The following is a 12,165-nucleotide window of genomic DNA, read 5'->3' as shown; positions in this document are numbered from 1 at the left end:
CACCTGGGCGCCCCCCAGCCCTCTGCAGCCCCAGAATGCACCTGGCCACCCCCCAGCCCTCTGCAGCCCCAGAATGCACGCTGATGCCCCTCCTCCCCCCAACTTGAATCTCTTTTGCAGGTAGAATACAGGCTATACAATGGGTCCGACAAGGAATGTGTGTCCCCAACAGCCAAGGTCACCAAGAAGGAAGCTCTCAAGGTGGGCACGGGCCCAGGAAGTGGGGACACAAGTGTGTCATTTGTCAGATGGGTGGGCCAGTGAGGTCACCACGGCCCGGCCTGCCAGAGGGAGGGGGCGGGCTGTGCTCTGGCCACCTCCCCACCCCCACTTCTCCCCCCCGCCCCAGACTGGACGGTGGGAGCCCCGGTGGGCTGGCAGGCTGGCAGGAGGAGCGGGGGCGGGGGCCAGCTCAGGGCCTTCTCCCTTGACCCGCCCGCTGGGTTCCCTGGGCCCAGGCGCAGAAGGAGAACTACCGGCAGGAGAAGAAACGCGCCACGAAGCAGCTGTTCAGCGCCCTGACGGACCCCAGCGTGGTCATCATGGCCGACAGCCTGAAGGTAGGCCAGACGGGCGGGCACGTTGTCCCAGTCTCAGGCCTTCCCAGGGGACGTTGCAGAGTCACCCAGGAGGCAGTTGGGCGTGTTTGTTACTGTGAGTCTGTGCCAGTGTCCCGTGGAGGCCCCAGCAAAGGACCACAGGCTGGGGCTTAAAGACAGGAATGCGTTCTCCCCCAGTTCCGGGGGCTGGCCCCTAAATCTGGTGTGGACAGGGCCGCCCCGCCCCCTAGTGGGGCATCCTTCCCGCTCCCCAGCTTCTGGGGGGCTCCAGGCAGCCCTGGGCTGTGGCTTGCTGATTCCAGCCTCTGCCTCTGCCTTCACGTGGCCCCTCCTGTGTCCGTGTGTCTGTGTCCAAACGTCATTAAATCAGAGCTCACCCGGCTCCAATGTGGCCTCATGTTCACCCGCTGAAATCTGCAGAGACCCTGTGTCCAGTTGAGGTGGGGGGGGGGGCTCCTGGCCTGTGGATGGGGGTCCCAGGATGCCACGAAGCCCCGTGCCGGGGTGTGGGGGCGGGGAGGCCGTATCACAGCCTCATGGATTGGGCTTAGAGTCTGTGTTTCGACGGGGGTGATGGTGGTTCCCTCAGCTCCTGGGACTTCTCTCTGCCCCCCCTAAGGTGGCGGGAAAGCTGCTGAACCCCGGGGTTGCCACCAAGGACCCCCGAGACAGGTGTACCAGCACCTGGTCACCTGCCTAGGACTTGGGCCGGCATGGGCTCCTTTTGGCCCCCCACAAAATAAAAAATCAGGCGCTACAGTGAAATTCTTCTCTGGAGCGAGAAAAGAACTGACCAACTCCAAAATTTACAAAGCTGACAATCACAATAGTCCACCGGCTGCTGGGTCCTCCGGGGCGGGGGGAGGGGCTCCGATCTGGCCTTGAACCTCACCCGGGCACCTGCTCCTGGCTGCAGTGCCTCATTTCTCTGGATTCACTGTAATTTCCGAGCTCCTTGTCAAAGCCCGAGGACCTTGCCCACCGCCCAGCTCCGCCCCCAAGCTGTCCGGGTGCCCCCGGGGCGCCGGCCTCCCCCCCCCAACCCCCCCCACAGCCGTGCCCCTCCCCGCAGATCCGCGGGACGCTGAAGAGCTGGACCAAACTGTGGTGCGTGCTGAAGCCTGGCGTGCTGCTCATCTACAAGACGCCCAAGGTGGGCCAGTGGGTGGGCACCGTCCTGTTGCACTGCTGCGAGCTCATCGAGCGGCCCTCCAAGAAAGACGGCTTCTGCTTCAAGCTCTTCCACCCGCTGGACCAGTCCGTCTGGGCCGTGAAGGTACCTCCGGGGGGCCCCGGGGCTCAGGGGGGTCGGGCCCCAGGAGGAGCGAGGCCCCGCGGGCGGGCCGAGTAAGAGACGGGCGCCGAGGGGTGGCCAGGAGCCTAATCGCAACTGCTCTGTGGGCCCATCGCCACCCGGCCCCCACCCGGCCGTGGGTGAGGTCTCTCGGTGGCCGGGGACCAGATGCGGCCCGGGCGGAGCACACGGCGGGGCCCCCAGCCTGGTGACGCGACGCGACGCACAGAGGCTGAGGAATCCGGCCGTGTGAGCCGCTCGTAGCCCAGCCCTCCCTGCTGCACCTTCCTAACAGGGAGGCTGCCCGTCAGGTTGCCAGACAAAATCCAGAATGTCCAGGTTACGGCAGGATTTCAGACGAACACCCAAATGGTTTTTTTAGTGTAGGTATGTCCCAGAGATTGCAGGGGGTATACTTCTGCTGTAAAAAGTTACTCATCGTTTCGCTGAACGGGCACCCCGCGCGTGCACGTGCCGATTACGGCCACCCGGAGACGGAGGGAACTCCAGAGCCGGAGGAGAGCCCAGGACGCAGCCGCGGGCTCGTTCTCCTCTCGCTGCCTGCTGCGTCTGCGTGGCCGGGGGTCTGGCCCCACCTGGGGGTCCTGAGGCCGCGTGTGTCTCAGTGTGCGTCTGCGTGACCCCTCGTGACCCGCATCTCCGCCCGTGCCTGCGTGTCCCCTCGGCTGACGCCGGCTCTCTGTCTCTCCAGGGCCCCAAAGGCGAGAGTGTGGGCTCCATCACACAGCCCCTCCCCAGCAGCTACCTGATCTTCAGGGCCGCCTCAGAGTCTGACGGTGAGTCCCCCGCTGCCCTGTGGGTCTCCCTGGTGGGGCCCCGCCTGGAGTGGGCGCCCCGGGGGCATCGCAGACCAGGTGCCCGCGGCCCCTGTCCAGACCCTCCCGCTGCCGCCCAAGCAGGACGCAGGCAGATGTCACGGGACAAGCCTGGGCTTGGGCCAGGCAGGCCTGCCATCCACTAGTTACCTCTCGGAGCCTCAGTTTCCCCAGGCCAAACCATGAATACTGCCCGGCTACCCAGTTGTAACGACCACCCAGCGACCTTATTTAAAGCAACCAGATCGCAGCTGCTGAGCGCCACGCACATGCCAGGCCCCGTCGAATCAGCAGGTTCTCACCTGCTGATGTTTTCACCTCCGTTGACATACGAGGAAACTGAGGCACGGGCACACTGCCCCCAAGGAAGCCCTGAGGTCTGGAGAGCCACATCCAGTTTCCCGGGCTCCCAAGTGCGGCGCGCGTTGTTGGAGCGCCCTCCAGTGGCGGCTCTGGGGAAATGCAGCTGCCCCTCTTTCAAGCCCTCGGGGCCCAGAGCGGTGGGGGGGGGGGGGCGGGGCTGGTGGACTTTGTCACGTCCACACCCCAGGAGGCACCGCCCGTGTTCCTGGAGCCTGTGGTCTCAGGGGAAGGAGAGCAGCCCACTGTCAGACAAGGCAGATGGGACTAAAGCGTGAGCTGGGTCCCAGATGGGCGGGGGCGCCGTGAGCAGGGAGGGACGGTGTCCACAGCCCCCCGTGCGGATGAGGGTGGGCTTTCTGGAGGACGAGGAGGGGGCCCGGGAATGGGCCTCAAAGGATGCGTAGCATTCGGGGTGTCTGGTCCTTTGTGGCAACGACGAGGCGAGCCCCGAGCTCAGCAGGCCTCGGTGTCCCCACTCTTTCCTGCGGGGGCTGCTCCCGTGACCCCCACCTCTGCCCCCAGGGCTGGGCGCTCGGGCTCCCATCAAGCCTGCAGCGAAACCCCGTAGGACCCCGGGTGCCCCTGTGAGAACCAGGGGCCACCGTCCCTGCAAACCCTCGCCTCCCAGTCCCAGGCCCGGGATGCCCCCCAAAGGATTCTGTGGGTTTCAAAGTTAGGGAACGAGAGTCACGCTCTCCGAGAGGCCGCACTTTGAAGGCCCAGACTAGGGAGGTATCGTCACTGTCCTTAATCCCACGCCTCGAACCCCTGAAGCTTTTCTCGGAGTAACGCTTGATCACGTGATGTGCGGTCATAGACGCCCTCGTGAGTGGAAAGGCCGCTATTAGTAATCCCACCAGGACACCGGGGGTCGCCTTGGCGGACAGGCGTCCCCACAGCTGTGAGCGCTGCCTGGGACACGCGAGCGCTGCTGGTCTCACCCACTGGCAGCCTCCGCCAGGAAGGCAGCAGGGATGGGGGGCGGGTGGGTTGGGCCGGCTCTGCCTCAGGGCCACCCTCCCTCCAGGACGCCCTGGGCTGCCTGCCACGTTCAGCAGCCCCCTCCCCAGCCTGCCGCCCACTGTCCTGGCCTGTGCCGCGGGCCAGCAGGAGCCCCGGGGCCCCTGAGGCGCACCCCTGCCCCCCAGGCCTGGGGCAGGCGGCTGTCGTCAGGCAGGGCCCCGTGTGTGGAAGCTGCAGGTGCCTGGGTCTTGCTCAGGTGTGACCTTGAGGGAGGGTCTGGAGCATCCCCCGAAGGGCGTCTTCCTTCCCCCGGGCTCCTGTCTCCCCCAGTCGGGCGGGGGCTGGCCGCCAGGCCCCGTCCTTGTTCACGTCTGCCACCCGCACTCGCCCACGTGCACCTGCGTGGCGGGGACACCTGGGAAGGCTCTCCAGGGGGGTGGGGGAGGCACAGGGGAGGGGCCCTTCCCGGGCTCGCAGTGGGCTCACCACCCCCCCCCCCCACAGGCCGCTGCTGGCTGGACGCCCTAGAGCTGGCTCTGCGCTGTTCCAGCCTTCTGCGACTCAGCTCGTGCAAGCAGGGCCGTGACGGGGAGCCCGGGTCCTCGCCGGATGCGTCGCCCCCCTCGCTCTGCGGGCTGCCCCCCTCGGCCACCATCCACGACCAAGACCTGTGCCCGTGAGCAGGGGCGCGGTGGGCAGGGGTCGAGCCCGGGTCTCCGGCCTGCTGGGGACCCCAGGACCCTGGCTGTCACCGGGACTCACACGCGGGTCTCCTTGTACGTGGGGAGGGGGGCAGGCACCATGGAGGTCTGGCCACCAGACCCCGAGGTCAGGAGGCAGCCTCCTTCACCCCGACTGGGCCCGGGGGGCCTCAGTTTCTTCACGTGCACACTGGGTTAGACCCGAGGATGTGGGTGCAGTGCCGGCAGTGAGCCGTGCCCTGGGTGGGGGCGCCCGGGCCGCACTCCTGACCTGGGACCCCCGGCACGCCCCTCCCTTCCAGGCTGAATGGCTCCTCCCTGGAGAACGACGCTTTCTCAGACAAGTCGGAGAGGGAGAACGCAGAGGAGTCGGACAACGAGGCCCAGGACCACAGCGGAAAGACGAACGAGAGCGGGAGTGTCCAGTCGGAGACCCTGGAGGGCCTGGCGCCCCGGGGGACCACGTACGTGGAGCAGGTCCACGAGGAGTTTGGGGAGGTGAGAGCCCGCCCCACCTGGGCGGCCGGTGTCGCCCCGTCCCCTGCCTCCCCGGAAAAGACAGAGGCCTCGGTGCCCGGCTGGCCCCTGGACGGGAGATTGTAGTGCCCGGGGTGGGAGTGCTGGGGGACCAGACCAGACCAGGATGGTGTCCACGACTCAGAGAGAGCCAGGGGGCCGTGAGGACTCTGCTGAGGGTGTTGGGAAAACCCTGGGGGGGGGTTAGGTGGGGGCCCGCCGAGGTCCAGCGAGGCCTTTAGAAAGCCAAGGAAGAAACCGGGGGTAGAAACCCGGAGCCACTAAGGAGGAGCCTCTGTCAGGAGGCCGACAAGGGCCTTGGTCCCAGGCAGCCCTGGAGGAGGGCCAAGGGGCGGGGCTCAAGACACATGGGAGGAGGATGGGCAGCTCCCAGCCCGATGGATGGCGAGGCACCTATGAGGCCGGCAGCTGGGGGTAGGGTCAGGGCCACGACACTGGGGGAGATGCACGTGAGGGCCCTGGGGCCGAGAGCGGGCAGCCCGAGGGACCCTTCAGAGGCCCAGCACAGACGAGGCTGGGCTCCACAGAGGGACCTGGGAGACCTGGCAGGGGCCCCAGGACAGGTGTGCTAGCACAGAAAGGCAAAGCAGCTTGGGTAAGGCGGCCCAGCGGGGTGGAGACAGATACCGATCCCGCCTCCCTCGGGGTGGCTGCCTTCGGGCCACAGACACACACAGCCCTGAGTTCACGGCCCGCCTGTGCTGTGCGAGCTCAGCTACGTGAGCTCGGGTAAGTCGCCTGTCCCCTCTGTAACGTGGGGACGACCGCAGTGCCGTGGTGGTGCCCAGGGGCCACTGCGAGGAGTAAGTCTGGGGAGAAGGGGTGCAGGGGCCGCCTGGGTCCAAATCCAGCTCAGGGCCTCATCGGGGCTCAGAGAGGTAGGCAGTTGAGGGGACCCCCCCACCAGCTGAGTCCAGATCCGCCCCAGGCTTGAGGCGTCAAAGGCTGAAGACGGTGGGGTCCCCGGGGAGGGATGATGGGCTAGACCTCCGCCCGGGGTTTGTGGGACTCCCCCGTGTCCCGGCTGTACTGCCCCGTCCTGTGAGCGCCCCACGGAGCTGGCCACGCCTCCGTGACCCTCTGAGACTCTGCCTGCCTCAGGGTTTGCTGGTTGGCGTGGACGGCGAGGTGCAGCCACCCGACCCCGCTGCCCAGACCCAGAGGGACAAAGCCCTGAGCCCCCACAGCTCTGTCTCCTTGAGTGTGTTACTGGGAAGGACAGGCGGGGGCCAGGGCGGTCCCCACCCGGCAGTGTGACCCTGGACCCTTATTTCTAAAGGAAGCGCAGGCCCAGAGCACCCCCCGCACCCATATCTCCGGGCCACTGGGAAGATTGAATGGGCTGGGGTGGGGTCTCCCCGTACCCACCGCGCCTCCCGCCACCACTGGGTTTCAGCAGCCAGGGTGGGCGGGCTCTAGAGTCGGGGTCGCCCAGACCGAGGGGAGGGCCCAGGTCGGCCAGGCTGGCAAGGAGTGGAGGCAGACAGCAGCCAGCCTGGGCCAGCACGTGCCCCTCTGGGTTGGGGTCGCCGGAGAGAGCAGGGGCCAGACCGGGCGAGACAGGCCGGCTGGGCTGCCGGGGGCCAGACCGAGGAAGCGCACGTCCCCCGGCCAGAGCCGGCCGCCCCTGTCCTGCCCCCCGTCCCCGCTCCCCCGGGAGGCACGGACCGGGGGCCTGACCGCAGCCTCCCCGCCCCCCCCCCACCATCGGCAGCTGGGCCAGGCCTCCCAGGTGGAGACTGTGTCCGAGGAGAACAAAAGTCTGATGTGGCTTCTGCTGAGGCAGCTGCGGCCGGGCATGGACCTGTCCCGCGTGGTGCTGCCCACCTTCGTGTTAGAGCCCCGCTCCTTCCTGGACAAGCTCTCGGACTACTACTTCCACGCCGACCTGCTGTCCAGGTGAGCGAGCAGGGGGCGCCCCTCCCACCCGTGCGCACCCGGAGACCCCAGCCTCCCTCAGCCCCCGGCCCCTTCATGGATGTTTCCGGAGGGGCCTCGGGGTCCGCGGCTGAGCTCAGCCTCGTAGCGGGCCCCGTGTCCAAGACCGGCCCCAGGAGGAGCAGGTCGAGAGGGAGGAGGGGGGCAGGCTGCCCGTCAGGTCAGGGCCGGAGCCGTCAAAGGTGAGCGTGGGGCCAGCCCCGAGCACCTTCTGTGTGTCCCGAGCTCGGGGCGTTGGTGCCCTCAAGCCGAACCCTGCAGGCTGCGGAGGCTGGAAAGAGAGAGGCTCGGGAGCTGGGCGAGGGCGGGAGTACCCGGGAGGGCTTCCTGGAAGCAGAGGCACCCTGCCGGCCCTCGAGCCAGCAGCACCCTGTCCGCCCCAGCATTGCGGTCACCCCGGCACTCTCGGGTTAGGTGGAGAACTGGGTTCCCTGTTGGAGGGCGGGCAGCTCCCCTGCTTCGGGGCTGGGCGGGACGGGAGGGGCCCGGTGGCCCGTGTCCAGCCAAGCGGATGGAAGGTGGACAGGGCAAGAAGGTGGCCTGGGGGATCCCGGCCTGGGCTGAGGGGCCTCTCCCGTCCTGGCACAGGGCCGCCCTGGAGGAGGACGCCTACAGCCGCATCAAGCTTGTACTGCGGTGGTACCTGTCAGGCTTCTACAAGAAACCCAAGGTCAGGGCCCCGGCGGGGAGGGCGGGCCCAGTGGAGGTGTGGGGCCGCGGGCCCCCTGCTCTCACTGCAACCCCAGCAGCCCTGTGCTCATCAGAGCCCGAGTCTGGGTTCTCAGAAAGGTTTCCATGACTCCCAAGATGCATCACGAAAAGCAGGTCCCAGGGGTTCCTTGAGGTGCAGGGGCGAGAGCCCTTTTCCCAGCACCGCTGTGTGTGGCCGCTGTGTCTCTCAGACCTGGAGGGTCCTGCTTGGGCCCTTCGGGGGATTCCGAGGGACATGGGCGTGACCGTGTGGTTCTGGTTCTGCTCCTCCACTGCGCCCAAGGGGAAACTGGGGCTCGGGGAAGGGGAGGGACGGCCCCAGAGTCACATAGCAGATCCAAGGTCTCTTAACTGCCTCGGGGCCCTCGGCAGGACGGGGTGCGCGCCCACGTGGCGGCCCTGGGTGGGGCGCTGCTGGGGCAGAGAAGGAGCGTCCGTCTGGGAGGCTGGCCGGGGCAGGATGGGGCGCCGCAGGGGCGGCTCCGGGCGAGATCCGGGCAGCTCGGCAGAGAGGGAGGAGCGGACGGGAGGCTCAGACAGGCGGGGTAGGCGTCCTCCGAGGGCACCTGCCAATTTATCGCTCGTGGAGCCCGGTCTCCGGGGGGAAGTGCATGTGTGCACACACACATGCACAGGCACACACATACAGGCACACACGCACACACATATAGGCACGCGTGTGCACACAGGCATGCACATGTGCACATACACACATACAGGCACACCCTGACACACGTGCACACACATACACGCACAAGTGCAGGCACACACGTGTGTGCGCGCACACATTCTTATGCACACACAGACACACGTGCGTGCACACACGCACACGTGCACATGCTCACATGCACGCGTACATGTACACACACATATAGGCACCCACATGCACACATGCACACACATACAGGCACACACTGACACGCACACATGTGCACACACACATACTCACATGCACAAGTACAGGCACCCACACGCACATGTGCACGCACGCACACATACAAGCACACATGCACACGCACATGTACACACATACAGGCACACACGCACACATGCATAGGCGCACACTGACATGCACACACGTGCACACACACACGCACAAGTACAGGCACACACGCACACATGTGCGTGCATGCACACATTCCTATGCACACACAGACACACGTGTGTGCACACACGCACATGTGCACATGCTCACATGCACGCGTACACGTACACACATACAGGCACACACTGACACGCACGCACGTGCACACACAGTCACATGCACAAGTACAGGCACACATGCACACACATGCACTCACGTATAGGCACGCACATGCACACAGGCACGCACACGTGCACACACATATAGGCACACACTGACATGCACACACGTGCACACACACACACACGCACAAGTACAGGCACACACGCACACACATGTGCACGCACTCACATGGACACATGTAAGGCACGCACATGTGCGTGTGCACACACATACATGTACACACACTTACAGGCACCCACACGCACATGTGTGCACGCACATACATACTCACAGGCACACACGTAAGGCACACATGTGCACACACACATGGACAGACATAAGGCACACATGCACACACTCACAGGCACACACGTACAGGCACTCTCACTCGTGCACACACACACTCACATACATACAGGCACACATATGTGCGTGTGCACAGAGGTCTGCTGGATGGCGTGAAGGGGTGGCCAGCTGCCGCCGATCAGATGAGGGGGTCCGTGACCCGGAAGGAGGGCTGTCCTGAACGGGAACTTGTTCCCTGCTGCAGCGGGGACGAACCTGGGCCGTTTGCGGGAGCAGAAAGGTGGTGAGCAGAGTTGGGGAGTGGGGCGCAGGGCTGGGGGCTTGGGGTCCTACTGAAAGGGTCAATAGAAGCCACTGGGGGCTTCGAACAGGCTGTGCGCTGGTTTCACCCAAAGTCCAGGGAAAGCGTGACCTGCTCAGGGTCTCCGGTCCCCCTCGGAGCCAGGAACCGGACAGGACACCTCATAGGCTGCCCCCCCGGAACGTAAACCATGGGCAAAGCGTGTTCTCCCCAAAGCAGAAGTGGGGCGCTGCCCCCAGGTGCTGGTGGCCAAGCAGGCCGTCCCTTGTAGGGATGGGGGTGGGCAGTGGGCAGCCCCCCAGGTTGTCCCTGCGTCCACACCCCGTCCCGCTTGGGCCCAGTTCCTCACGTGCGCTTCTCGGTCATTGCCCGCAGGGGATCAAGAAGCCGTACAACCCCGTCCTGGGGGAGACCTTCCGCTGCCGCTGGTTCCACCCCCACACCAGCAGCCACACCTTCTACATCGCGGAGCAGGTAAGGCCCGGCCGCTCCCAGGCGGCACGCCGGGCCCGTGGTGGGCACTCCGACCCCAGCGCACGTTCTTGGCGGCCCCCCGGCCGCCGTCAGGATCCTCCCGGGAGCTGCAGTCGGGGACAGGCCCCGGGACAGCAGAGGTGCTTCCTCGGGAGGGGACGGCCCACCCTGACCCCCCGGGCGCTCTGCACCGCTTCCCTGGGCAGCGGGACTGAGAGCCGGGAATGGCCAGGAGGCATGCGGTGGGGCAGGGGACGGGGGCTTCTCGTCAGGAAGCCGGGCTCTGCCCTCCCCGGGGAGGACTGTCCTCTGTCCTCTGCCCGCAGGTGTCCCACCACCCACCCGTGTCCGCCTTCCACGTCAGTAACAGGAAGGACGGCTTCTGCATCAGCGGCAACATCACAGCCAAGTCCCGGTTTTACGGTGAGGGGGCTCCCCTGGGCTGTCCCAGCCGGGGGATGACGGGGCCCCCTGGATGCGGAGGTCCCCAAGACCGCACGGGGTGGCCGGCTTTGTCTCCCTCCCCACGTCTCCGGGTCAGGGACCACGTGGGTGGTGAAGAGCTCGGGACCCGGAGAGAGGCAGGGTCCGTGCAGAGCCCAGCCGCCCCTCAGCCGCAGAGAGGGCACGTCCTGCGGGGACGCTGTGAGGGTCACGGGCAAGGACCTGCGCCAACAGGTGCCGTCTAGAGCTGGGCTGTCCGGTGCGGCACCCCTAGCCACGTGTGGCTCTTTAAATTGATCAAAATGAAGTTTTAAGAGCAGCTCCTCAGTTGCCCTGCACTTGCTCTGTGGCCCCACGTGGCTCGTGGCTTCTGTCTCCCCAAAATCCGAACAGAGTAGGGACGCCTGGGTGGCTTGGTCAGTGAAGCATCTGACTCGACTTGGGCTCGGGTCATGATGTCACGGTTCGTGAGCTCGAGCCCCACGTTGGGCTCTGTGCTGGCTCTCCCTCTCTCTCTCTCTCTCTCTCTCTCTCTCTCTCTCTCAAAATAAATAAATAAACATTAAAAAAAAAAAAAACAAAAAAACCCAGGTAGGGGTTGGGCTAGTTTGCAAACGTTTGCGGCCTACGCCCTGAAAATCCCCCCTTCGGTAAGTGAAATCAACGTTAACGTGTGGCATCCTGGGTGGGCCTTTTCCAGAATCTGAGTCACAGAGAGGTTAAGTGACCCACAGGGTTAGTGAGAGGCCCGGCTGCCCCACAGTCACACAGCTGGAGGGACAGGGGCCTCTTTCCACCTGCTGGAAGGGAGCTCAGACCCTGTGACTTAGGGGGCGGGCCCCCGGGGTCCTGAGGGTCCGTCTCCACTCACCGGTGCCCCCGGCCGCATCTCCGCAGGGAACTCCCTGTCGGCTCTGCTGGACGGCAAGGCCACGCTCACGTTCCTGAACCGTGCGGAGGATTACACCCTCACCATGCCCTACGCCCACTGCAAAGGTGAGGGGCTCCCTTTGCCCAGGGGAGCAGCGCCCAGGCCGGCTCCCTCGGTGCAGACGCTCTGGTCCTCACTGGTCGGTTGAGGGTGCGCTCGACTCTTCAGTGACTTCCTAGCTGGGTGTGGGACTCCTCTCGGAAGACGTCTTTGGGCCCTAACACCCCGCTTCCTTCCCGGTTGGCCCCACGGGAGCGTGACGCTTCCTGGCATAGACCACGAGGCAGGCATTTCTGCAGGAAGCCAAGCTTCCTGCCAGTAGGAAATGGTGTTTTGGTATCACAGCTGCAAGCCAGACCTGCCTCTTAGGAGTGCTTCGTCATTGTCTCTAGGACTTTCCAGTAACTAAACAGTAGCTAATCTTGGTTTTTTTGGTTGTTTTTTTTTTAAGATTAAAATACATCACGAGTTTACATATTTCCAATCCAGATCCTAGATGTCGGACTTGTATTTAGTCCTGGGGACCGGGGATCTGGAACGTCTTTCTCCCTCTTGCCACA

General features: G+C 65.3%; 1 protein-coding gene across 1 annotated transcript in view; it reads left to right on the top strand.

Annotated features, from left to right (window-relative positions):
* The window catches only part of OSBPL5 (oxysterol binding protein like 5), a 53,230-nt gene that overhangs the window by 34,230 nt on the left and 6,835 nt on the right, over positions 1–12,165 (top strand). Inside the window, exons 4-14 of the mRNA XM_049641446.1 lie at positions 121–201; positions 459–560; positions 1,633–1,836; positions 2,567–2,651; positions 4,521–4,692; positions 5,020–5,215; positions 6,969–7,153; positions 7,781–7,862; positions 10,132–10,230; positions 10,557–10,653; positions 11,572–11,670. Coding sequence (XP_049497403.1) covers positions 121–201; positions 459–560; positions 1,633–1,836; positions 2,567–2,651; positions 4,521–4,692; positions 5,020–5,215; positions 6,969–7,153; positions 7,781–7,862; positions 10,132–10,230; positions 10,557–10,653; positions 11,572–11,670 — 1,402 coding nt within the window. The remainder of the gene's footprint in view (positions 1–120; positions 202–458; positions 561–1,632; positions 1,837–2,566; positions 2,652–4,520; positions 4,693–5,019; positions 5,216–6,968; positions 7,154–7,780; positions 7,863–10,131; positions 10,231–10,556; positions 10,654–11,571; positions 11,671–12,165) is intronic.

Source organism: Panthera uncia, chromosome D1 (genome assembly GCF_023721935.1).
Source record: "Panthera uncia isolate 11264 chromosome D1, Puncia_PCG_1.0, whole genome shotgun sequence".
In the NCBI taxonomy this organism is placed as follows: domain Eukaryota; kingdom Metazoa; phylum Chordata; class Mammalia; order Carnivora; family Felidae; genus Panthera; species Panthera uncia.
Note: the sequence above shows the minus strand (reverse complement) of the source record. Positions and strands in the feature narration are given on the sequence as shown.